At 46.5% G+C, this 25,628-nt stretch overlaps 4 protein-coding genes across 5 annotated transcripts; 3 read left to right on the forward strand and 1 right to left on the reverse strand.

The window, feature by feature from the left end:
• The first annotated feature begins 1,000 nt into the window (after positions 1-1,000).
• Positions 1,001-4,228, forward strand: LOC136459415 (NADPH-dependent aldo-keto reductase, chloroplastic-like). Its single transcript, XM_066459274.1, has 7 exons — positions 1,001-1,242; positions 1,409-1,459; positions 1,648-1,724; positions 1,876-1,963; positions 2,621-2,896; positions 2,988-3,236; positions 3,809-4,228. Exons 1-7 carry the CDS (start codon positions 1,132-1,134, stop codon positions 3,890-3,892), a joined length of 936 nt encoding a protein of 311 aa, XP_066315371.1. The 5' UTR covers positions 1,001-1,131; the 3' UTR covers positions 3,893-4,228.
• A 4,197-nt stretch (positions 4,229-8,425) lies between these two features.
• LOC136456831 (aldo-keto reductase family 4 member C10-like) lies at positions 8,426-12,696 on the forward strand. The gene is made up of 7 exons (XM_066456821.1): positions 8,426-8,688; positions 8,854-8,904; positions 9,471-9,547; positions 9,676-9,763; positions 10,430-10,702; positions 10,807-11,055; positions 12,301-12,696. The coding sequence occupies exons 1-7, from the start codon at positions 8,578-8,580 to the stop codon at positions 12,382-12,384; spliced, it is 933 nt and encodes a 310-aa protein (XP_066312918.1). The 5' UTR covers positions 8,426-8,577; the 3' UTR covers positions 12,385-12,696.
• A 219-nt stretch (positions 12,697-12,915) lies between these two features.
• Positions 12,916-14,935, forward strand: LOC136456832 (NADPH-dependent aldo-keto reductase, chloroplastic-like). 2 transcript variants are annotated; one of them, XM_066456823.1, is made up of 7 exons: positions 13,017-13,262; positions 13,403-13,453; positions 13,541-13,617; positions 13,713-13,800; positions 13,903-14,204; positions 14,246-14,477; positions 14,703-14,935. In XM_066456823.1, exons 1-7 carry the CDS (start codon positions 13,152-13,154, stop codon positions 14,784-14,786), a joined length of 945 nt encoding a protein of 314 aa, XP_066312920.1. In that variant the 5' UTR covers positions 13,017-13,151; the 3' UTR covers positions 14,787-14,935. The 2 variants fall into 2 exon arrangements, with proteins under 2 accessions (XP_066312919.1, XP_066312920.1); XM_066456822.1 differs by lacking the exon at positions 14,703-14,935 and having other exon boundaries at positions 12,916-13,262; positions 13,903-14,175; positions 14,246-14,410.
• Positions 14,936-18,141: 3,206 nt separating this feature from the next.
• LOC136459416 (Bowman-Birk type trypsin inhibitor-like) lies at positions 18,142-18,932 on the reverse strand. The gene is made up of 2 exons (XM_066459275.1): positions 18,798-18,932; positions 18,142-18,726 (listed from the first exon to the last, which is right to left on the reverse strand). Exons 1-2 carry the CDS (start codon positions 18,865-18,867, stop codon positions 18,464-18,466), a joined length of 333 nt encoding a protein of 110 aa, XP_066315372.1. The 5' UTR covers positions 18,868-18,932; the 3' UTR covers positions 18,142-18,463.
• Between the last annotated feature and the right edge of the window lie 6,696 nt (positions 18,933-25,628).

The raw sequence follows: 25,628 nt of genomic DNA on the forward strand, positions 1-25,628 counted from the left end.
TAGTGGTGATTGGTTGATAAATGGAAAGTATTTAATGCAAAATTGATTTTTATCCTCTAGAATGCATTATATTTGAGGACAATTTTTAAATGCTAGAATACACTATACTATGGGGCGGATGGAGTATGTTCCTAAGCGCTTGCTATTTAGACTATGTTTCGCCCTATTCGTTTGTGCTTGTTTGGTTTATAAGCCGTATTTTTCAGTCAATGAATATTATTTTTTTCTTATATTAAATCAGTCAATTGTACTTTCGCCCAGGCTCATCAAATTTCCTAGGTCCACCACTGCTCCGATATATGCTGCCATGTACGCAGTCACTTCTGACTCCCACACACTAATGTACTACTAGTGTAGTGCCCCACGAGACAAAAACATTGGTAAGGTTGTGTTTCAAGGTCTTTTTGATATAACGATCTTGAAAATAATGGTTCCGTTCGTTTGGAGGAATTTAGAGAAATCTAGATGAATCTGAAAAAATTTGTGAGAGAAAAACACTGTTCCGGATAAAAAAGAAACGGATTGAACCGGATTTAAGGGCACGTGAACGGGCCAATAAAGCTGAAAAAAAAAACACGTCGGCATCTGCTGATGCGCTTTCTTCATCAGAAGACGCAAGTCATCGTCTAATAATAATGTCTTATGCGTTCGGCGCCTTGCATATTCATCAATGTTGCCAGTAGTTACCATATCACCAGAAAAAAAATGTTTTCTTTGCTTCTTCCTTCAGCTTCACGTACGACGGAGACGCCGATCAAATCCAGGGGACGGCACGACGGACAAGAGTAGGCAGCCGTAATTGGTCGTATTTGTGCCGTGCACGAACGCCACGAAGTTTAGATTAGCCTTTTCTTAGTGGAAATTCCGACTTTTTCCTTTTGGATAGGAAATTCAGATTAGCTGCTTGTGTATCGTCGCCGCTCTTTGTCACGGGGCCCAGGTCCGAAGCTCTTTGTCACGCTGCATGGCACAGTGACCATCCTACTAATAACTGCCACCACCGCGGAGCCCCCGTCGAAGGAGCTCACCACTCGCTCGTGCTGACTGTGCCTGCGACGAAGCGGCCACTGTGCTGTGCGTCGGCACTCGTCAGTCTCTCTCTCAGTGCGTGTGTGTGAGGCAGAGGAAGAGATGGCGAGGCGCTTCGTGCTCAACACCGGCGCCGAGATCCCCTCGGTGGGGTACGGCACCTGGCAGTCCAAGCCGGACGTGGTCGGGGACTCCGTCTACGCCGCCGTCAAGGTTCTCCACTCCACTCGCCCCTACCTCCTCTCTACCCCACGCGCTTTGATTTCTTCTGATCATTCCCCGCCGCCGCGCGCCCTAGTTCCTTTTTTTGTGAAATTGTTGGGTGGTACCATTTCCTCCGGGAGAATCACGGATGTGAAATTGTTTTCGGATCGTGCAGGCAGGGTACCGACACATTGATTGCGCCAGGGCGTACCGCAACGAAAAGGAGGTAATAATCACTTCTGCATTCCAAGCTTCACACCCGTATATAGTTCACGAGCAGCATCTGCAGCTCCAGCGTTAACTACTACTCTATATTCTATATGCTTGCCTGCAATAATATTGTCTCAATTCAAATTGGTAGCAATTATTGGAGTATGGAGAGCGCTAACATCCACTTTCGTTCGGGTTATCCAGATTGGTTTGGCGCTGCAGAAGCTATTCGAAGAGGGTGTGGTGAAGCGTGAAGAATTGTTTATCACCTCTAAGCTATGGTATGCTCAAAGCTTCAGGGCTGAGTATCCAGATGTTTATTAATTCACTTTCTTGCAGAAATTTCTTTGCAGTTCAAGTTTACTGAGTATCCAGATGCTTGTTTGGAGGTTTAAGTCCCTCATGTCTTATTGATCTGTGATTATGTTTAAGGCATGATCATCATGCTCCAGAAGATGTGCCGGAGTCACTCGACAAAAGCCTGAACGACTTGCAGCTCGAGTACTTGGATCTTTACCTTGTATGCATCTTCCATTTCAGAGTCATGTTTCACTACCTATTTGCTCTAATCTTGCCTTTGTCTCATTACAATTTCACTGTGTGTACTTTACATTGAGATTACTACTCTACTTTTAGATACTCCTTTTTTCTTATTTATTTACTAAGGCGTCTCAGCAAGCGAGGGGTATTGATCTCAATCGAACTACAATAAACCTAAGATTTACTAGGTTTATCGACACATATATGTTATCCATGCCAGTCCATTGCTTAGTAATTCTATAGTTTATAATCTGGAAACAGGATCCTCTATTGTCCATGGATATGTGTGTTCTGATTCCTGTAATCTAGTCACACATCCACATCCAACTCAACGAACTATGTTCGAGTATCCACCATTTAACACCCATACATGTTTCTCCATATGCTTTGCTACAGATTTATATTATGTTTTAACTTTTGGTGTGAATTGGTTTATTATCTCAAGTTTACTCTGGGCATCATGAATACTCCCTGCATTATAGAAAATATATTAAATGTTTTGGTGAATTTTACCACTTTTTTAATTGAATTATGTTTTTCTTTGACATAGAGTTAGATGATTACCTATTGGAGCTATTTAACATTATTTTAATGAATATTTTTTAAAAATAATAATAATCAGTGAATGATTTTGTAGATACATTGGCCATTTAGACTCAAGAAGGGGACCGACTGGAGTAGCCCTGATAACTTTCTTCCACCTGACATCCCAGCTACTTGGGGAGCAATGGAAAAATTATATGATAGTGGCAAAGCTCGCGCAATCGGTGTGAGTAACTTCTCAACAAAGAAATTGGGTGACCTGCTTGGCGTAGCCCGTGTACGTCCAGCTGTTAATCAGGTGGAATGTCATCCGGGTTGGCAGCAAACTAAGCTCCATAGCTTTTGTCAGTCAACTGGTATTCATCTCTCTGTAAGTCTGCACTGCACTTTTTAAGGGGCTGGCTATCTTATGTTAAAGGCTATGTTCTTATTGTTACTCACTTTGCTTCTGCATTTTGCAGGCGTACTCGCCACTAGGTTCACCTGGCACGGCTTGGATGAAGAGTAACGTCCTGAATGAACCAGTCGTCACCTCGATAGCAGAAAAACTTGGAAAATCTCCTGCACAGGTGGCACTAGGCTGGAACATTCAGATGGGTCACAGTGTACTACCAAAGAGCCTGAACGAGGGAAGGATAAAGCAAAATCTTGATGTTTATGATTGGTCTATTCCAGATGACTTGCTTGCAAAGTTCTCCGAGATTAAACAGGTTTGTGATTCTCTTTAGAATACTTAGTAAATGGGGACAATCTTGCATTGATATTTTTATTACGGCTGGACATCTTTTATAGGATGGGATTATATCTTGGAATTTCACCATGTTGAAATTCATAGGATTTGACTCTACCCTGACAACTGACAAAGAAATCCATGTGTTAATCTCTGTGCTTGGTGGAGGCTTGCAGAATGATAATTGCTATAATCAAGTCTCTGCATAGCTCTTTTTATTTTGTTGCTTGAACATGATAGAAAAAGCATCTTGACCCCTTACGTTACCAATTGCTTCGTCGAAGAATAGCGTAACACCATTTCCAAATGTTTGATGCAGCCTTTGGTAGTGCCGCATAGTTCTTTTTCCAATCAATTTTGTTCAGACATAAGATTATCATTTTTTTTGTATTTTCGGGGAAAACAAGTTCAGACTTCAGAGGACCATTTTGAATTTCTTTAGATATTTTTTCAAATCAATTTATCTCGTTGTTATTTACATTCTCCTAGAGTTTTTTTTCATAGCGCAGACTCTGCAGAGTTCATCTGGCTACCTTATTTTGTGCCCATCAGGTTCGGTTGGTCAGAGGCGACTTCACAGTTAATCCAAAGAGCGTTTACAAGACCCTTGAGGAGCTCTGGGATGGGGAAATTTAGTATCGATCTTGGAGTTTATCCTGAGCAGGGAGAAACCTATATTAGTGCCGAGCACTTGGCATACACCTCCATATTCGCGCATAGAAAATAATGGTTGACCGCTCGTTACCTAGCACTTTTCACGAGCTTCTGTTTGTAAGCGATCTCATCCCTAGTGTCACCTTGGTTTTCTGTTCTGAATGAAGCAGTTAATCACCCTGGCAGGCGGCTGGATTTTATCCGATCCTGTGCTACCAGTATGTATCTGCATCAGACAATTGGCACCGCCTATCTGTACACAGTTATCTACTTGTATATAAGGATAACTTATTTGTCCGTGTGAATATGATTAGCACATTAACACTATTGTGCCTGTGCTGTGCGTAGCATCTAGCATTGCACAATTGCACGAAACAATTGCCCGTTTTGAACAATGCTGGCGTTGGCGTGGCGGGTCTCTGGGCACGGGGGCTGATGATGGGCTCTGTTTCGTCACAGGCCACCGTCAAGCCCGATCCGAAGCCACGCACAAGCAGAACATCGGGCCAGCTGATGGGAACGGTGCGAGGAGCCCAAGCGGGAGCACAACTTCAAAGCCAGGCGTTCAGCGCGGAACTCGAACATCCTTCACTTTCGGCTTTTCCGTTCCACGCATAAAAGATCCAGACGAAACGCGAAACTCCGGCGGTGGTGGGGGGCCTTTCTGCTCTCGCCGAGCAAATTCCCGATGAGCGAAGAGAACCAACCGAGCGAGCAACCGGCGAGGCGACGAGACAAGACAGCGCTGCCAAGTTTCAGGCGAACGAACGGCGGTTTGGTCGACTGATGTGCCGGTTTCTCCCATGACGTTGAACAAACAGGAAAGCCGCATCAGAGCTTGGAACCGAGAGGGGAGAGGGTGAATCTTGAAAGCCCCATGCATCGGTATCGCCCGACGGTGGGTGATCGTCGACATGTGCCAGTGGCTACGTGGCCGCTTCCGGGCCCAACGTACCCGTGAGTGACTCCGGTGCGCACAGACCACGGAGACACAAGGCCGATACGTTGGCATCGGTGATGCACTGATGCGTTTCACGGAAAAAAAAAAAGGAGGGGCGAACTTGTGATCCCGTCACTGCTTACGCTCGTGAGTTGTGATACCGACGACTCGCCGATCCCATTTGAGAACAGCCTGTTCGGTAGGTCGTATCGTATCGTGGATTATTTACTGCTGGCTGGTTTGGTGTGAGAGAAAAACATGGTTCTCGGCTGGAAATTTACGATCGTTTACGAGCAAGCGAACAGGCGAGCAAGCACTGTTCCTGGCATGTATTCTTCTCAACAGCTGTGGGTGTAGAAAAAATTTTAGGAAGGGCTAAACAAAAGTGCGACAGTAATGTACTTCTGACTACTACTTGATCTTAAATCTCAGCCCCACCTACACGATAAAACTTTGTCTAAAAATTTATGGGAGCTCCAGGGGTTCCAGAGCTCCGGTATCGGTAGGGGGGCTCGAGCCTACCTTACCGTTGAATCCGTCGCTGCTTCCCAATTCACATGTGTTGAAGTAGATTAGAGTAGAATTAAACTTAGTTTTATTCCATTCTACTCCAGTACACGTGGATTGAAGTGGATACCGTAGACCGTGCTCAACCTCTGCGTTGCCTCGTTGCCTGCCAATTCGGCTGGACCCTGGACCCCTGGACGACTCGCTCTTTGTCTTTGGCCCTCCATGAATGCTGATGCCACTCGTCGTAGTGCGGATGATGCTACATGGTCAAAGAGCTCTGCTCTACGATTGCGGACAAAAAGGTTTCTCCACTTCACCTGCTTCTCTAGATGCCAAAAGAAGAACCCGGGGAGGCGGGGACACGGCGCAAACGACGAAGAGCAGGAGTAGGTAACCATAATTATCACCCCCGTCTGATCGTGTCAGCCACATTCCACAAATGACAATACGATTTCAGACCCTGTTTGATATACTAGCAGCTACTCTTGTTGGCTGACCGATAAATTCATATATAAAATAGCTAGCTAACTACTCCTGTTAGTCGAGTGTTATTTGGAATGTTGGATGCACCGGCTAAAAGTGGATGTATGTGTGGTTTTGTCTATAATACTCTTCAATTTCTATTTGTTATTGCTTATTGAAAGAGCACGGAATTAAATATACCTATAAGGACGAAATTGTCTTTTTGCAATATATTAGCTATGGACTGAGATAGATAGTGAGAGGTATTAGCTAGATGTCCAATAACATTTAGCTAATCAATTAGCTGGATCTGTGAGTTCATCCAACTATTTTTTAGACAAATAGTAAGATAGTTATTAGCTGAATGTCTAGGTAACAATTATGTCCAGGTAACAATTAGTTGGATCCGTCCCAAATAATTCTTAGCAACTGCTTTCTTTGTCCTAGTATATATGTCAAGACCAAGGAAGGCATTTATTTTCGCATGCATTGAGCTAAGCTGGACGCTTGGTTTATGTCGTTGGCTTTCTCTTGCTCACACAGCCAATTATATCCAAGCACCTAATTACTTATATGCACATTAATTCAACTAAGAGAGTACATCCTCTCCATAGGGGGTGAATGTGTGTGCGTTGCGAGTGTCTACATTGTACTGTAATCGAAAACAATATGTCATCTATTGTGCGACTAAAAAAATGTTGCAAAATGGAGATTAGATGAATTGCGATGTGAGCGATACAAAGGCAATGATGTGTGTACTTGTAGTAGGAAAGTCCTTTGAAAATGTTACCGAGCTCGTGAACGAGTGCTTGTGTCTAAGTGACGGATCTAGAACAAAATTCTAGGGGCTAAACAAGGTGCCTAAACAAGGTGTTGTGTTGAGCGCTGGACGCTGGCTACTACCGTGTTGCGCCGCTGCTTGCTGATGCGGATGTTGTACTGCGCTGCTGCTCTATGGGCGCGGCCGTGGCAGGGGGGCTCGAGCCCCTCCCCGTGGCAGATCCGCCACTGCTTGTGTCGTGTATGACGATCCAAATCACCCTACCGAAAAGGAAATCACGGCATTGGAATGCTCCGGAGAGGCGAAAAGCAGAGTGCTCTTTCAGGTAGTCAAAGATCCGATCCCATGCCCATGCTACACATGCATGCTGTGTCAGTACTCAGTAGTGTTGTGGTCCGTGACCGGTCGTTTTCACGGCCGGGAAACCAGAAACCCCGCGAAGCCACTTGGCGCACCCGCACCGGCCTCTAGTCGGCCAGTCGGAACGAAGACCCCCTAACGAGCGAGGCCACCGGGTGCCCGACGCGCCCGTAGTTTTTTTTTAAAGTTTTTCACGAATATGTGTCTGGAGTTATGATTTTCAAAATCTGGATCTTTAGCTTGACGCTATCGTTGCTGGTGTCGAGGTCTTGGACTCGACGCAGACTTGACGCGGTGACTTGGCAAGCAGCTTAGCGCCGTATATTCTGGCGTCGAGGTGGTATTTTAACCCGACCCTCAACCTTTCTACTCGAGCCTTCTTCCTCTTCTTTCTCCTTCCTCTCGGGTTTTTTCTCCTCACTTTGCCCTACCTCATGAATCGACATATTGAACCTTGAAAACTTTGATTTGATCTACAGATCTTCGAGAGCAAGGTATCCCCGCTCCCCTTCTAATTTTTTTCACATCGATTCGGTATATATTAGTCGGATTTTTCAACTTAAGAATCGTCATTACGTAGGGTTTCATGTAATTTTTAATATTTGTATTATATAACCGTAGGATGCCAAGGCATGGAAAAGCCAGTAAACCAAGGTAAACGCAGCGCATATTGTTATGTTATTGGTTCATTGTTGTGCATCAAATGAAAAACCCTAGGTTTAGGGTTTAATGTTAATTGCTTTCGGTTCTTAGAACGAAATTGGTTGAACTGTAGTCATGGTCGGATGACCGGAAATGCTTTCGACCCATTACCTCTGCCTAGTGGTATTCCAGTGCCCATGTGCTTTTGCGGCGATCCTTGCAAGGCATAAGCAGAGATATTAGATGTATTCCAATTTTGCGTTTGAGCCTATACTTCGTTAGCGCTGCATTAACAGGACGGTGAGGAATTGATGTTTGTGTCATATGACATATTGCATGATTTTTTTGTTTTGTAACAGCTGTATTTTTTTCAGACTCCTCCACCGCTCTATGATTTTGAGCAGTGGATTGACACTGAGGTGCGGACGGTCGGCGCGGGCGCGAGCGCGGGGGCACGGGCGCGGTGGCCGGCGCGGGCGGGGACGTCTGGGGCAACGCGCAGCGGTGACAGCTCGATGGAGAGAAAGAGAGAGGAAGAGAGAAAGGAAGAGTGGACTTGGCGCCAAGATTATTGGCGCTGAGCTTAACGTCAAGATCTATGACGTCAGGCTCGACGCTAAGATCCACGGTGCCGAGCTGGCTACCATATCAGCGTCCACGCCGCCAACGTGGAGCCTCGACCTCGACGTCAGCTACTATCACACAAATATATATATATATATATAAAAGTTCGGCGCTGACGCCGACCTAAAATACATAAATCATACCTGCAGGCGTAGCATATTTGTGAAATCATACCTCCCCGCGCCCAGCCGGCCTCGCCGGCCGGGCCCGCCGCCCTATATAGGCAGGCACCACTACCTCTCCTCGCGACCACCGCTGCTTCCCGTGCTGCGCCCGCCCCCTCTACGTTCCCCATTTCCGGCGCTGCTGCCCTGTCCGTGTGACAAAGAGACGCAGAGAGAGGCGGCGATGGCGCGGCACTTCGTGCTCAACACCGGCGCCAAGATCCCCTCCGTGGGGCTCGGCACCTGGCAGTCTGACCCCGGCGTCGTTGGCAACGCCATCTACGCCGCCGTCAAGGTCCGTATAAACCCGCTCCCGCCTCCTGTTTTCTCCCCACTCCCTTCACTGTCCAGATTACATTTTTTCCCTTTATAATCCCTTTGTGCAACCCTGTTTCCTGGGTCGTGGGAGATCCTTCTTCTCCGAGGAAGAATCTCACATGATTGCTTTCGGATCGTGCAGGCGGGTTACCGACACATCGATTGTGCCAGAGTTTACGGCAATGAAAAGGAGGTAACAGTTAACTAGTTTTGTACCCCCCCCCCCCCCCCCCCCCCCCCCCCCCCCAAATTGTGGCTTTTTTAGGTACTGGTACATAGCTTTTGGTTGGTCACTCACTCATGCGTTCAAAGCGTGTCGGCCAATAGATTCACTTCCTTATGGTTCTTTTTTTTTGGGTGCGTGTATGACTTGTTATTTATTCTCCTGCACATGCATCTAGAGAATAGAAAAACAATGATACAAGTACTGCAATCTAGGAGTACAAACCATAGCCCTCCATGTGAGAACCATATCGTTATACCAGAAATTTCTTCTGTCCATTTAACATTTACATGTGCAAAATATCGCTGTCCATTATGGGCTCATAGTGAACCTGACTTAGGGTATAAATAAAGGCCTGATTAAGGACTATTCTGAAGCTCAGTGGCCAAATTGACATGGCTTTATGGCATGCATAGCTTGCAAGCAGCATTTACCCCTCTTAGGATAAGACATGTGTTGCCTGCAATATTGTCTCCATTCATATTGCATAACAATTGGAGCAATGAAAGCCTGATATCCATTTTTGGATTGTCCAGATTGGTGTGGTGCTGAAGAAGCTATTTGAAGAGGGTGTAGTGAAGCGAGAAGATCTGTTTATCACCTCTAAGCTATGGTATGCTCAAATCTCTGGTGATATTCCAATATTTATGTCTCATGCATCTCAAGTTGAGTATATTGATGCCTATTTGAAGTTTTCAATCATTCATATCGACCTGATTTGGGGATGGCTTATGTTTCCAGGAATGATCATCATGCTCCTGAAGATGTGCCTGATGCACTAAATGAAACCCTGAATGATTTGCAGCTTGAGTACTTGGATCTTTATCTTGTACGCATCTCCTATTTACAATTATATATTTCAATGCCTGATTTCCTCTATTCTGGTCTCTATACCATTAACATCTCCCTTTGTTTGTGCTGATATAGCTACTTCTGTATATTTTCATTTATTTTTTTATGAAGAAAAGTCTCCTTGGCAAGCTGAACTAATTTATGCTTAAATGTTAATCATAGTTACTGGCAAAATTATATATCCATGCCAGTCTATTGCGTGCTATGTCTATGTATGGTTTCTAATATGGAAACTGGAAACATGGTTTTCTATGCCATTTATTGAATATATGTGCTCCTATTCCCTGAATTCTGTCTGTTCAGTTAGCCATATTACCATATTTCTTTCAAAAAAAAGTTAGCCGTATTACATCCATGGCGTTCCTCCATCTTATTTGGTGATTGGCATGGTGTTCTTGATTTCTGGTGTAAAACTGTTTATTGTTTCAAGGTCACTTCTGCTGTTTGTTTTTGGCATCTTGAATACATTGCAGAGAATATCATGTATGTTTGATGAATTTTGTCTTTTATGTTGTGCAACATTTTTCTGTGGTGCCTTCGGATTGTCGTTTGATGATTATGTTTGAAAGTTGAAACTGTTTAGTTAAGCATGATGTTTACGAATGATTCAATTAAAATCTCAGATCATCTGTGTTTTTTGTAGATCCATTGGCCATTTAGAGTCAAGAAGGGAACAAACCACAGTCCAGAAAATTTTGTTACACCTGACATCCCTGCTACTTGGGGGGCAATGGAGAAGTTATATGATGCTGGCAAAGCTCGTGCTATTGGGGTGAGTAACTTCTCCTCAAAGAAATTGGGTGACTTGCTTGCTGTGGCTCGTGTACCTCCTGCTGTTGATCAGGTGGAATGTCATCCTGTTTGGCAGCAAACTAAGCTCCATAGCTTTTGTCAGTCAACTGGTGTTCATCTTACTGTAAGTCTGATTACCGCACATATTGCTTTATCACTAAACAAGCTAGATTGCTTTTGCTGAACAAAATTTTTCTATTGTTTTTTTAATCTGTATGTATGTTGCAGGCTTACTCACCACTAGGTTCACCTGGTACAACTTGGATGAATAGTAATGTCCTTAAAGAACCAATAATCATCTCAATAGCTGAGAAACTTGGGAAAACTCCAGCACAAGTGGCTCTGCGCTGGAACATTCAGATGGGTCATAGTGTACTTCCAAAGAGCACGGACGAAGAAAGGATAAAGCAAAACCTTGATGTTTATGATTGGTCAATTCCAGAGGACGTGCTTGCAAAGTTCTCTGAGATTAAGCAGGTATATGTGTACTGAGTACCCTTCACAATACTTTAATGAGGATAAAATTACATAGATATTTGTTGATCATGATTAAACATCTTTATAGGATAATGTACATTTCAAAATGTTACCTTGTGTCCTTGTTATGCTCCTTCGAAATTCATATGATTTGGATTTATTCTGATAAACAAACCACTTGGAGGATTCTAAATTGCTAGGGTTAAGTAGCACCTGTACTTTTTTTTAGCTTTCTTGGACCTCGAAGCTCCAGTGGTGCTGTGACATGAATCTAGTAAGGGTACCTACTTATTTTTCCCTTGATCGTGCACGTGCAAACAAATAATTACTATAAACATATCATTATACATTTAAGTCGAATTATGTTTCAGCGAGATGCTGTCCCCTGCCCTTAATGCACCCACGCACACCACCTGAAAATTTGGCCTGGTGCTGTAGTCACAGTTCTCTGGCAACCTAGGATGTTTTTGAATAATAAGATCATCAACCCCATGACCGGATTGCCCCTTGTATTCTTTTCATAGCCATGCTCAACCTTGATATATGGTGCTATATGTACAAACTCCATGAGAACAAATATTGCATCACATCTCATATCTGTAGCCCCCAAGCCCCCTTGTTTGTGGCTCGCTAATTCTTTCTTGAAATGCTGCCACTAGATTTACTTATCTTCATGCCTTGATTATTATAAGGTAGGAACCTTTCCCTCTGAGATTCTAATGAAAAGGAAAAAAACATAAAAGATGTGCGAGTTCAAGAATACTTGCCGTAAGATTAATAAACACATTTTTATAACTTTGGATTTCTGAATATTGTGATTCTTACCTGGCATGAAAATACTTGTAGATGTCCGACTTTGTGCTATTAGGTGCTGACACATGACAAGTCTGGATAGAGTGTTGTTTCATGCCTTATTATTCACCTTGGGTAGAATAGAAGCCAATCCACGCCATCGTTGTCCAATGATCATTTTTTGCTTGTTGCATAGGGAAAAGCTGTATGTCCCTTGTCTATATCGTTCAATGTAAACCACTTTTCAATAAACACGAAAAAAGTTATCTCGACCTCTGTCATCAATTGCTTTTCTAGAAGAATGCCAGTAAAAATTTCTGAACCTTTTTTTTCATGTAATCCAGTTCATTAAATCAACAATTTTGAACATTAATTTGCATCCATCTTTTTTCCTTTAAGACCCTTACATAACACGACTGAATGCATCTGACAATTTTATTTTGTGATCTTCAGGCTAGGCTACTTAGAGGCAACTTCCTTGTTAACCCAGTGAGCGTTTACAAGACCCATGAGGAGCTCTGGGATGGTGAAATTTAGGAAGGACACCGTTGTTCATCCTGAGCAGGGAGCAGCGTTCCATTAGGGCCTGTCAGATCATTTTATCTCCAAATTTGCTCTTTTGAAATGAAGGTTCAGTGCTCGGAAGCAATGATGCCATTCTGTATATCACGAACTGTTCGGAAATTTGTCAGCGGTTTACTTTGTACTACAGGATGTGCTGCTGCAGTCCATCCTAGTGCCGCTTGATTTTTCTGGTAAACTGTGACCAAAGAAGTTAATTCGCCAGGCATCATTAGTCTGTATTGGAATTTTATCGCTTTATCACCCAACACTATTTTTTATGCTCCATTTATTCTCTCTGTGAATTTAGTGCGTATCCTATAAACAAATGTGCATTCAACGTACGAAATCGTCGTATAAATGTCGCCTGATTCCCGATCTAATTTTTGCTGGGCAAACAGTTCTCGATCGTTCCTGCAACCATGCAGATGCAGAGCACTAGATTCCGTGCACAATCGACAAAGGCGTGTTTGCAGGCGCCAGGTCCAGGCTAGGCGCGACTGAAATGGGGCCGCGGTTTCGGCATCTTTAGCTCGCTTTTTCTTGGCACGCGCGCTCGACTGGCCGGGACACCGGACGTGTGTGCCGTTGCGTTGCGCCGTTGCCCAAACCGTATCCTTTCCTCGGTATCCAGCACGACTCTCTCACCAGGCGACCACCATACCGTCGCTCTCGACGAGACCGAGACAGCGACGGAAGAGGAGAGCGGCGAGCGGGCGGGCGGAGAGAAGTGGAGGAAGAAGATGGCCACCTATTTCACGCTCAACACCGGGGCTCGTATCCCCTCGGTAGGGCTCGGCACCTACAAGGCCGGCCCCGGCGTCGTCGCCGACGCGATCACCGCCGCCGTCAAGGTCTTCGCCTCTCCCTCCTCGAGCACTCTTTGTTCCGAATGTGCTGTTCAGTTTGTTTTGCTCACAAGTATTTTCCGTGTACGTGCTGCTTGAGCCCGGGTCTTATTAGTCCCTGCTTTCTTGCTTGCTTGTCATGGCAGGCTGGGTACCGGCACATCGACTGCGCGCCGCTATACAAGAACGAGAAGGAGGTAGCCTTAATCCACCCTGCAGTTAGTATCTTCGATTCACATTTGCGATGGCAGTTTGGTTATAGTTGCCCTTAACGCGTGTCTCAGATCGGCGTTGCTCTCAACAAGCTCTTTGATGACGGCGTCGTCAAGCGACAAGACCTGTTCATCACTTCAAAGATATGGTACTACCTTGGTCCTTGGATACTGTTTCTGCTGTAGCCATTTTTTTCGCGTCCATCAATCTCGTAACAACCGGAGAGACGTACAAGCTATGCAGGTGCAGTGATCTCGCGCCTGAAGACGTTCCGTTGGCAATCGACAGCACTCTGAATGATCTGCAGCGGGTGTATCTTGACCTCTACCTGGTAACCTGAATGTGCACACTGCAAGAGTGGACAGATGAAGTTTTCCCTTTCTTTGCTACTACTAGCAACAATCTAAGTGATGGTTTTTTGGGATCTTCGTAGATTCATTGGCCCTTTCAGATAAAGAAAGGCAGCGAACTCAGTCCAGAAAACTTCGTCCAGCTTGACATGCCCAAGACCTGGCAGGCAATGGAGAAGCTGTACGGTTCAGGCAAAGCTCGCGCAGTAGGCGTCAGCAATTTTTCGACCAAGAAGCTGGCCGATTTGCTTGCTGTAGCCCGTGTCCCTCCAGCTGTTGATCAGGTGGAGTGCCACCCCGCCTGGCAACAGGCGAAGCTCAGAGCGTTCCGCCGCTCCAATGGAGTTCATTTCTCTGTAAGTCACCATGGTTTTAAGCCTGGCGTGTACTATGATTCCGGGCAATCTGCTCATGTTCTTTCTGCAGGCGTTATGGGCCGCTAGGCAGGATGAAAGCCGTTGCCGATAATCCGGTGGTTGCATCGGTAGCAGAAAGATTGGGGAAAACGCCGGCACAGATTGCTCTGCGATGGGGTATCCAGCAGGGTCAGAGCGTGCTTCCCAAAAGCGCCAATGAGTCAAGGTTGAAGGAGAACATTGACATCTTCGGTTGGTCCATTCCTGAAGAGTTGTGTGCCAAGTTTTCTGAAATTGAACAGGTACAGAATCCCTTTTTCAGTTATCCTTGACGTGAGTGCAGGAAATGATCGTTTAGCTTCTTCTTGATACATATGGACATATCAAGTTTGCATATACAAATTTCACAGTATATGGTTCACTATCATTTTTATCTTTTGCAATAATGTTTCTAGCCCTCTACCCAAATGAACTCGTTTCTTATAGAGTTGACTCATTGGCACTTTTGCTTTTTGGTGGGTGAACAGGTTAAGCAAATCAGAAATGATGCATTTGTGCACCCTCAGAGTACTTACAAAACAATTGACGAACTCTGGGATGGTGAGATCTAAATGAAGATCATTTTCGGTATGAAATCAATCTCTGACCAGAGCTGAAATTTACACCAAAACGTAGGGACACTTGTTTTTGAAGGGGAAAGAAAAGAAACATGCATCATGCCGTTTGTGAAGTACGACTAACAACGGGCATGTGTTGCATTTTTGGCAGGGCTAAGTGACGTCAGCATATTGTTGCATCGCAGAAGATCTAGTGAAGAGGCCCCTGAATAAAGCATAGAACAAACAAATTTATTCCTTTTGTTCTGTTGTTGTATGCACGTTTTATCGATGCCTCTGTATGTTAGCATTAAGTGTAGTTCTTAGATAACCGAGAAGTCATCGCCCTGTTCACTTGGCTTCTCCAAAAGTGCACTATGCAAAAAGAAGATTCCCCGTCACATCAAATTTGCGGTACATGTATAGAGTACTAAATGTAGACGAAATTAAAAACTAATTGCACAGTTTGCTTTAACTTTACGAGACGAATCTTTTTAGCCTAATTAGTCAATGTTTGGACAATAATTCACAAATACAAACGAAATGCTAGGTGCAAACTTTGCCGAACTAAACGCGCCCTAAGCCGTACTTTTTTAGCCAACGAACAGTATTTTTCTTTCACAACAAATCAGCTAACGGTACTTTCAGCCATGGCTTATCAGCCAAGCGAACAGAGCATATCCTGGCCTAGCCAAAGCTTATATTGCATTATTTCAGCACATAGCTGATCAGTGATCACAGAGCTTTGAGCATAGCAGAGCTGTTTATTCCGGAAACATTACGAAACGATGAGCAAGCAAATCATCGACATTTCCCGGCCTTCAGATAGCTTCAGGCGGTGTGCAGCTGCGCTCGCAGAAGCTGACGAGGATGTCCGCGCACCGGAAGACGGGTGGTTCGTCGATGCCGCCGGTGGTGAACTTGAGGCAACTCCTGCACGCCGGAAGGCACCCGCGCTGCGAGAAGTCTAGGTACTGGCACCGTGGCGGGAACGACCTGTAGCAGAAGCCGCACTTGTCGCAGCACGGCCATGAGCCTTTGGCGCGCGCTGCTCCTCCTTCCTCCTCGCCAGCGGCCACCAAAGATCGGCCATCCGTCATCCCACCCGGTTGAGCCAAAATGTACATCCTGACACAGGTGATTTTGAAAGTTTAACATATCACAACAAATCTCACCTTTGCTGAGTGGCAGAGCTGCCAGGACGGCTAGAACACCCAGTGTGACGAGTAACACATGAATTCTCATGTCGGCTTATCTTCGCAAGAATCAGGCCGGCGGTCATTGTAATGGAAGACTTCTTATAGAGGGGGGGGGGGGGGGGGGGGGGGGGGCAGCTAAAAGAGAGCAAAATGGCGAGTGACAGAAAAAAGGAAAATCGGGTGGGGACATATGACACATCAGCAATCGGCACGCGCAACAGTAAGCAATATGGAACAATGCTCGGCATCATCATTCTTGTCTTGGAGTCTAAACGTGAGAGTCATGGCAATAATAAGAAAATCAAGTTTATAAATCCGAAGGGTCCAGCTTTTACTGAACTCGCTATCGACAGATATATATCTCCTATCATTGAAAGAATAAACCATTAAATCTTAAAACAAATTCAGAAAAATTGAAGCAATCGCTCAAGTTGAAGACATAAACCTAGATGGATAGGTTCCACCACAAGAAACTTAACTGATTGAGCTACTTTCATTTCACCAATTTGTGATTCATTTGCACTTTAACATAGCGTGAGACCTACCCACCCTACAAATCAACAGATCTATATGTTTTCTCCTTTTGCCTACTTACCTTTTTCCTCTTTGCCCTACTTTTCCAAGTCTGTGTTCTGTTCTTCTCTCATCTCCAATTCTCCATAACATCAGAAGACACCCTAACTGAGCTAGAGCAACCTAACATGTGCTTTCCCTGATGAGGTCCCTCTTGGGTGAGCATTGATCTACCCGACAAAACTAGAGAATCCAATTGTTTTGGAGATGAGATCTAATGACAAAATAGACTTGTCCATTGCATACTCTCATGGAGACAATCAAAACTCATACTCCGTATATGGGACATTCAACTTGGAATCGAGATGTAAGAGTTATGGCAACCAGAAGTATCTATACCCGTGAAAACCAAAGGGTCCAATTTATAAACCGAAGGGTTTGTTTTTTACAAGGTAGATCGGGTTTAGGTTGGCTTAAGCGTTATCTGCGCATTATTAAACTCTGACACGGGGTAAGACTTACCCACTCTACAAATTTGAAGGAACATGGTCAACTGAGATTGTGTGCCTCATGTTAGGCAGAGGCCGGAAGTTGTCCTCTTTGGCTTTGTATGAACTCGATGTATTGCTTTTGAGGTTTTAATAAAAGCTTCCTTTATATAAAAAAACACGGTCAACTGAGATAGCCAACCGATTTAACAAATCTATATTTTATCACTTTTGCCTTTCCTTTTTACTCTTTCCCCCCTAATCTTCTCAAAACCATGGATTTTTGTTCTTTCATCTCAACATTGTTTGAAACCCACCTAGTTGGCTCGCCGACGATAGGGAAATATAAGGTTCACTTACCCTGATGATCGACAGCCTGTTCGTTTGGCTGTGGCTTGTCGTAAACGATCGTAAATTTCCAGCCGGAACAATATTTTTCTCTCACACAAACCAGCCAGCAGTACTTCTTCACGAACCAGCAACGATATGAACCAGCCAACCGAACAGGCTGCGAGTCCTTCACGAGCGAGCGTTCATGTATCTGTCCTAATAAAATCGACGTGTCGGTTTTCATAGAGGTGATGCAACAAGCACCCCTATGAGTATCCCGTTGCATGATCGTGCAATGGCTTTTCTTACTGTTTTTCCAGTATAATTGAGGTGCTTTGAGTGGTGAGATATAAATGGAAGCCATCACCTGCGGCGGAGCATGGAGCAAAAGGGGGAGGGGGGTAGCAATTTTATTTATTTATTTTTAAAAAAAGACAAGTGATCTGGTACATGTATTGGGCTAGTGTGTGGATTATCTAGTTTGTGCTGGTGTGTGCATGCGGGTGGAGCAAATGGTGCGTGCATGTGCATGAGTGGGCTCTTCACTCTGGGCTGGTGTTGGGCTGGTCATAGAAAATTATGTAGGCCAAGGGAGGGCCGAAGCTCAATTTCACTTTCAGGCTTGTTTGGATGTACATATATCAATCTCAATCTACATATGTTAAGTGGATTAAGTGGAATCAAACTAAATTTCATTCCATTCCATCCCACTCCAATACATATGTATTAAAATAGATACACATGCATCCAAATAAGGTCTTAATGGGCTCCGCTCTTGACCATCACCCCAGTACAAAACCTGGGACCAGACTTGAAATTTAGACCACAAAATACGCACAATTTTTTCTTGAAGTAAAAATAAAGAAATAGGCATCATGTTGTCATTGTGATGTACCACTAGCATCAAGCAAAGAAAGTTGTGCGTTTGGTCGTCGTTTTCTTTTGGCAGGACTATGTGACTCAGCATACTCTGTGGACGAAGTGCTTTGTGTATAGCATAGCTCTTTATTCGAGAAACAGCAAAGACACGCTGAGCACGCGCGCAGGCATCGAACGGCAACGCTTATTTCTTCTCTGATGGGAAGCGGTCCGCGAAGGCAAGCTAGCTAATCAGTCGTTGCCGGCTGCATCCGATCAGATGGCCGGCCGCCCCCAACTTCAGTTAAACAACATCAGGTTCAGGCGTGCAGCGGCGCTCGCAGTAGTTGTAGAGGAAGTCCGCGCACCGGTAAACAGGCGGTTCGTGGACGCTGCCGCTGGTAGTGAACATGAGGCAGTTCCTGCACGCCGGGTGGCACCCGCCCTGCCAAAAATCGAGGCAATTGCACTGTGGCGGGAACGACAGGAGGCACAAGCCGCATTTGTCGCAGCACGGCCACGCCTGGTTCGCAGCCTTCTTGGCGAGTGTTCCTCCTTCCTCCTTCCCTGCTGCGGCGAAGAAAGATGAGTCGTTGGGCCAAGTTTGGAAAACATTAACAAAGCAGAAAAGGATTCACCTTTGCTGAGTGGCAGAGCAGCGAGGACGCCAAGAACAGCGAGCGTGAGGAATAGCACCTGAGGTCTCATGTTTGGTTCTCTTCTCAACAACCGGAGGCACGTCTATGTCTATCCGTTGCTTTAGATTTCAATTCTTTGCTAATGTCGAGGCTTCTTATAGAAGAAGGGTTGCCCGTCACAGCTCTGTGTGCGTCGTCCACATGCTTAACAACTGAACAGAGAGCAAAATGACAAGTAGAAAAGGGAATTCTTAGATGAGGACGCACGACACGTCGACAGGAGACACGAGCAACAGCAAGCAATATGGAACGATGCATTGCATCGTCATTCCTTATCGACCCGGATGGGGCCCACACACCACGACACTGTGTAGCACCAAATTATGCTGGGTTGGTCTAGTGGGTATTAACACCGTTCATAATTTTTTGGGTATCGGGTCAGTGGGTCGACCCACGAAATTCTGCATCGTGATGTCCATATCACGGCCTATGCATCAAAGAGATGCAAGTAGCCATGATGTTATTATTAGTTATCAGAGTGAAATAGTCATGTCTCGGTCTATGGCATCTAAAGATGCACATAGCCAAAGCGATTATATATTACATTTTTTTTAACATCTCGTGACTAGAGAGCTCCGAACATAACATATCCCTATTTAGTTGAGCTGTGGCTTTAAAAAAAAAATTGCTGTAAGCTGTGATTTTTGAAAAAAGCTGCGTTGAAAAATTAGCTATGAAAAAAACAGAAAGTCGTTTGGTGAAGCGGCTTTGGCTTTTAGAAAACACCTGCTAGCGGACCCAGCGTACACTACATGTCGTTCGCAGTCCACCCTACTCAACTCTCTCCCTCTCTCACTGACGAGCGGACCCCGCTCATCATCTTCTTCATCCTCTCTCCGTGACGAGCAGAGCAGCCACGCCGAGGCTGGGCGGTGCCGGGGCAGGGGCAGAGGCCCACGCGCGCCCGGCCATCCCGAGCAGAGCAGCCACGCCTGGGCTATGCGGGGCCGGCGAGCAGCCGCGCCGGCGCAGGGACAGGCGGGAGGCGCCGGATCCAGGGACGACGGGTCTGCCGCTCCTCGACGGAGTTCCACCATCGGAGCCAGGGGCGCGATTGGGAGATGCGCCGCCGCCTAGAGCCTTGACTCCTTGTGCCGCCGCCGCCTGGTACTTGCGCCGCCGCCATGGGTCCTCGCCGGAGATAGGGCAGGGGTCGCCGGGGATGGGATGAGAGGGCGGCCGAACCGAAGCTCAGGAAGGGGCGGCACCATCGGGATCTCGCCATCGAAGGCGCATGGCCGCGCCGTCGGACCGTAGGGCCGCGCCGTCGGGCTGCAGGTGATGATCCGCTGGACCGCCGTTCCGCGCCGCCGTGCCGCGCGGCCGGGGCAGGTGCTGCTCGCGGTGAAGATGGAGGTGGCTCGCGGCGAGAGGTGCGAACAGAAACAGAACAAAAAAAAAACGATTCGTTTTGGGTTTTTTTTTCCCAAAAACCAGTGAAAGCAGGGGTAGAGATGTTTTTGATTTGTACTATACTAAAAGCTGCTTTTGAATAAAAGCACATGTTACATCTGATCCCTTTGATTAAACTTTTAGGTTTTAAAAACAAAAACCACGGCCAAAAGTCCAGCCAAACATCCTCTAAACTAAACAGCGACAAGCAAGCATCGCTTTATTTAAATTCTGTCTGCATCTTGAGAAAAATGCAATATAAACAGCCAAAAGTCCAACCAAATATCCCCTAACCTAAACAGGCGACGAGCATCGCTTTATTTAAATCCTGTCTGCATCTTGAGAAAGATGCAATATATAAAGGGAACTCCGAACGGAAGCTTATTTGCCGGCTCTCGGATGGGACGACCATGCAAGTCACGCATCAGCAGCAGCAGCTGGACGGGTGCAGCGGCGCTTGCAGAAGTTGACAATCCTGTCCTTGCACTCGTAAAGGCCGTCGCTGAGACTGTCTCCAACATCGAGACGCAAACCCAAAATATGTCTCCAACAGTAGTTTGCCTACCCGAAAACAGCTTCCAACGGCTGACCCAAAACCGTCACCTATTTTGCCTACCGGAGCAAACAATACCTAAAAAAGCATCGCCTCTCTCCTTGCTAGGCAAAGCGTCGGCGCTCGCTCGCGTCCGAGGTGGCCCGCTCCCGCACCGGCCGCGCCGCCGGCCCCGCTCGTCCGCGCTTGCTCGCTTCGGCACCGCTCGCCAACGGCCCACGCGACGCAAGCCTCCCGGCAGCACGAGAGCTCGCTCGCTGCTATCTGTCTTGGCCATCCGTCGCAGCCTATCCAATTCCAAATCCGCAGACCGAAGCGGAAGCGGGGCACAGAGAAGCCATGGCGCTGTCCCTCTCCCTCGCGCGCCCCGCGCCCCTCGCCATCTCCGCCGGCGCCGTAGCCAGGAAGCTCCCCGCATCCAGCCTCGCCTTCCCGGTCAAATCCTTCTTCGGCGCGCCGCTGGCAGCCACCACGGCCTACGTTGCGTTGCCGCTCCCGCGCAAGCCGGCCACCTCCACCTCGCTCGAGGTCGTCGCGGCGGGGAAGAAGGGGTACAAGATGAAGACGCACAAGGTTCTTTCCTGCTAGCTCGTCCTTGGCTCCTGCGGGTCATTGGGTTGTTCGGTGCCTTTTGCTGATTCGTGTCTCGTTTGGTTTGTGTGTGTCGTCCTTGGCTCGCGCTTGCCTGCCCACTGCCGCGTGCGCTCGGCCGCGCGGAGGCGCTCGCCCGCGTGCTGCTCGCAGCGCGCTCGTCCCGTGCTTCTTCTCCCGTGCCGCTTGTCCGTGCCTTCACTCGCGTGCGCTCGCCCACGCAGAGGCGCTCGCTCGAGTGCTGGCCGCAGCGCGCTCGTCGCATGCTTCCTCTCCGGTGCCGCTTCGCCGTCGGGGACTCCCGCGGCCACGTCTTCGTCTTCTCCGCCGCGAAGGGACGAGGATGGAGATCTGCTTTTGCGTTGCTGTTGGAGAGGGTGAGTTATGGGTGCATGACCTTTTTTCTGTTCATAACCTAAAATCAGGAATTGGTATCGTATCTGGGTCTTCGTTGTTGGAGACAGTCTGATGGACCTGACGCACGCCTTGCACTCCGTGTTGCAGCCGCTCGTCGACATGTCCCTGCACTCGCATGTCGACAGCTGCGAGCTGGTGCAAATGCCGCAGTCGTCGCAGCACGGCCACCGGCTCGCGACAACCCCTTCGTCCTCCTCGTGCGCTGCGGCAACCAAAGAATCAGGCCCGCCGAACCGACCGACCCGCAATCATGATCAAGTGATTCAGGCGATGGAGAAATTTAACAAAAGGTCGTCTAAGTCTCCCCTTTGCCGAGTGACAGACGTGTCCGGCTTCGCTCAGGAACCACTCAAACACACGTCAACGCTCTTAGCGGGGGCTAGATGAAGCACAATAGACGCACTGTTTTTCGGCGACGAACCCGTCGCGCCGATAAACTCACATGTATCTTGACAATATATTCACTGGACTTGGCAACTGAATACAGAGAAACACATGGGCTACATATAGGCCATGGAGCTCACCTCCATGCCGGCCATCACGCCATGATTCGCAGGACCCGCGCAGCAACACCGTGAGCCACTTGCTCATCCAGACAATGGCTCCGTTCGGCTTGCTGAATCTTGGTTAAAATTGACTAGAAAACATTGTTCTGGCTGAAATATTGTGAGAGAAAAATACTGTTTTGGCTGAAAAAAGAAGCCGAACAAGCTGGATATGGGGTAAGCCGAACGGAGCCAATGCGGCTTCTGCCATGCAAATCAGCGTCATGCACACCACTACTTCAACTAGACTCGATCTCGACCATTGCATGCCATCCAGGAGGCACACACCATTGAAAGTGCATCTAGCCCTTTTGTGGGTTTTGGATGATTGAACGACAACGTGATTAAAGGACTAACCCGTTTGCTAAGTGTGGACAGGTAATAGGTTATCTCACAGACACTTAATGAAAGCCAAAATGATGTGTTGTTGTATAAACAATCTAGTTCAAGCACAAGACAACAATGCAAATGGAATTCATTTGAAGGCTTATTTATTGTGGGATTTCCATGTATTATGAGAAAGCAAGTTCATGATTATTTGTTAATGAGACATGAGGGATTGCATATGGAATGGTCTCATATTTGGAGCTTGCTAAATTAAAATGAAAAAGATAACAATACATATGAATGGATGATTCAACACAAGATGTGACTTGATGGCTTGAGATGGTGAAGATAGCAAGGAAAGGCTTCGAGGTACTAAGCAAGGGTGAAGGGCAAGCGACGGCTTGGCGGCCGAAGAACCTAGCTAGGGTGAAGAAGAAAGTACTTGCATTTAGTTGAGGTACTAATCAAGCTTAGATGGTCATATTGATGTGAAGGATCAAATCTATAATGAAGTATTTGATGGAAGTGACTTGATACATTTGGGATTATTCAAACTTGATGAATGGAATCAAGTCACATGCTCAAGATGGCTATGCTCAAGTAAAAAGATCAACATCAACATGTTAGCACCCCTACTTGATGAAGATTGGAAAGGACGACATCAATTCAAAAAGAACAACTCAAGTGGTACAAATTCATATTTCCGTTTATCTTGAGTTTAATAGGTATGCCGTACTATTAAGAGGGATGCATCATGTTGATAGATAATGTTTCATAAGTGCTCAAGCCAACCCATGTGAGTTTTGAGTATTTGAGCGACAAAAGTGCTGATTGATTTTCTTGCTGGTCTGGCAATACCGGACGTGTCCGGTATTCATACCGGACGTGTCCGGTATTTGTCCAGCAGCTGCAAACCTGTTGTTCTCGGGTTGGTTCGTCGGGAGTTCCGACGTAGGTCGGGAGTTCCGACGGTCGGGAGTCCCGGCATGGGTCGGGAGTTCCGACGTGGCGCACTTCGACCGACTTGGAGGGTTCACTGTCCTGGTCATACCGGACATGTCCGGTATTCTACCGGACGTGTCCGGTATGGATGACCAGAAGCCAACGGCTAGTTTTCAAAAGCCGTGAGGGTCGGGAGTTCCGACATATGTCAGGAGTTCCGACACCTCACTAACTTTAACTCAGTTACATGTTTTTCAAATTACTGAGGGTCGGGGGTTCCGACTTGAGTCGGGAGTTCCGACGGTCGGAAGTCCCGGCATTCTTCGGGAGTTCCGACGCCTCACAACATCACTGTAACTTAGTTACCGTTGGCGCAGTGCATGAGTCATACCGGACGTGTCCGGTATGCATACCGGACGTGTCCGGTATTGCAACGGCTATAAAACGGCTAGTTTTTCAAGGGGGCTATAAATACCCCCAAGCCTCCACCTTTGGAGGCTGCTGATTCTGCTGAGTAAGACACACGTTTTTGAGCCTTGCCAACTCTCCTAAACCCTCTCTTAGTGAGTGTGTGATCCAAATTGCAAAAATCAATTTGTGGGTTAAGAGAGAATTTGAAAAAGAGAGCAAGCCACCACTTGAGCACTTGTGCATATTGTCAATCTCGTGATTCGCATTTGTTACTCTTGGACTCTTCGGTCCTAGACGGCTAGGCGTCGCCGGAGAGCAACCGAGAGATTGTGGTTGCTTCGGAAAGTTTGTAACGGTCGATTCCGCCGCCTCGGAATCATTTAGTGAAAGGAGGAAAAGGAGTTGGAAAAGACTCCGGCTAGAGTGACCTTCGTGGTACCCTCTAGGGCTGACCTTCGCTGGGTCGCCCGCAGCCCCCTCAACGGAGAGTAGGACTCGATCGAGTCCGAACTTCGGTAAAACAAATATCGTGTCTTAATTCGCATTTCATTTGATATTTGTGTTGCTCTGGCAGTGCTGCAGGTTCTCTGTGTATATTGTCATCTCCATTAGGTGCCTGCAGTTTGGTTTGAAGATAGAAATCGAAAGGAGCAAGTTCGGGGCTGATCTGCCGAAATCGTGTATACCGGACACGTCCGGTATTCATACCAGACACGTCCGGTATTTCCTGTCTGCACTAAAAATATTTATTCTCCGTTCTAACTTGGTGTTGCAGGGTTGTAGCTTCTAGATATATTCTTTATACCTTGTTTTCTTTGTGGCTAATTTGTGAGGGGTGGTAGTACTCTTGATTTGGAGTTTCCATTTTGGAAACTCCCCTTTCTAATTATTTCCGCATTTAAAGGTGTTAATTTTCAGAAACGCCTATTCACCCCCCTCTAGGCGGCATCCTAGGTCCTTTCAATTGGTATCAGAGCGAGGTTCTCACCTAAAGCTTCACCGCCGTGAGAAAAGGATGTCGACGCCTATCGAGTTGGAGCCGGTGCTTCTCCAAAATGATGGTTCAAACTTTCTACCTTGGTCAATACATGTACTCAATGCTTTTAGAGATATTAGTCCTCTTGTTGAGCATATTGTGGATGCAAGCATACCTCTTTCTATAGTTGATTGGAGCAACTACAAAAATTTGTCAAAAGAGGAAGAGATATGCGTGTAACTCAATGCTCAAGCTATTAATATTATTTTGAGTACATTGAGTGTAGAGGTTCAAGATGAGGCAATCTTCAATGGACAAACACCACCGGAGAGTGCTCATCTCATTTGGACTAGACTTTTTGATTTGTATGGAAAATCCAAATGTGATGATGCACTTGAGATTAAGTCATTGGAAAGTATGTCCATTATGTCATCATACAGCGAAGAAGCCTCACAAGACCTCAAGAGCACCGAGCCGGAGCAAGAAGTGCAAGCAGCACATGACGTGCTGTCTGCCTGCACATACCGGACGTGTCCGGTATTCCTACCGGACGTGTCCGGTATTGCCAAGGCAGCTGACCAGCAAGCAGCTGTTTGCAACGATGCTCAAGCCCGGTG

This window comes from Miscanthus floridulus, chromosome 6 (assembly GCF_019320115.1).
Source record: "Miscanthus floridulus cultivar M001 chromosome 6, ASM1932011v1, whole genome shotgun sequence".
In the NCBI taxonomy this organism is placed as follows: domain Eukaryota; kingdom Viridiplantae; phylum Streptophyta; class Magnoliopsida; order Poales; family Poaceae; genus Miscanthus; species Miscanthus floridulus.

Coding starts and splice junctions, on each gene's coding strand:
- LOC136459415 (XM_066459274.1), top strand. CDS start 1,132: ATGGCGAGGCGCTTCGTGCTCAACACCGGCGCCGAGATCCCCTCGGTG. Junction 1,964..2,620: donor AGTACTTGGATCTTTACCTT/GTATGCATCTTC, acceptor ATGATTTTGTAG/ATACATTGGCCATTTAGACT. Junction 2,897..2,987: donor CAACTGGTATTCATCTCTCT/GTAAGTCTGCAC, acceptor TGCATTTTGCAG/GCGTACTCGCCACTAGGTTC.
- LOC136456831 (XM_066456821.1), top strand. CDS start 8,578: ATGGCGCGGCACTTCGTGCTCAACACCGGCGCCAAGATCCCCTCCGTG. Junction 8,905..9,470: donor TTTACGGCAATGAAAAGGAG/GTAACAGTTAAC, acceptor TGGATTGTCCAG/ATTGGTGTGGTGCTGAAGAA. Junction 11,056..12,300: donor AGTTCTCTGAGATTAAGCAG/GTATATGTGTAC, acceptor TGTGATCTTCAG/GCTAGGCTACTTAGAGGCAA.
- LOC136456832 (XM_066456823.1), top strand. CDS start 13,152: ATGGCCACCTATTTCACGCTCAACACCGGGGCTCGTATCCCCTCGGTA. Junction 13,618..13,712: donor TTCATCACTTCAAAGATATG/GTACTACCTTGG, acceptor CAAGCTATGCAG/GTGCAGTGATCTCGCGCCTG. Junction 14,478..14,702: donor AGTTTTCTGAAATTGAACAG/GTACAGAATCCC, acceptor GTGGGTGAACAG/GTTAAGCAAATCAGAAATGA.
- LOC136459416 (XM_066459275.1), bottom strand. CDS start 18,867: ATGAGACCTCAGGTGCTATTCCTCACGCTCGCTGTTCTTGGCGTCCTC. Junction 18,727..18,797: donor TGCTCTGCCACTCAGCAAAG/GTGAATCCTTTT, acceptor TCGCCGCAGCAG/GGAAGGAGGAAGGAGGAACA.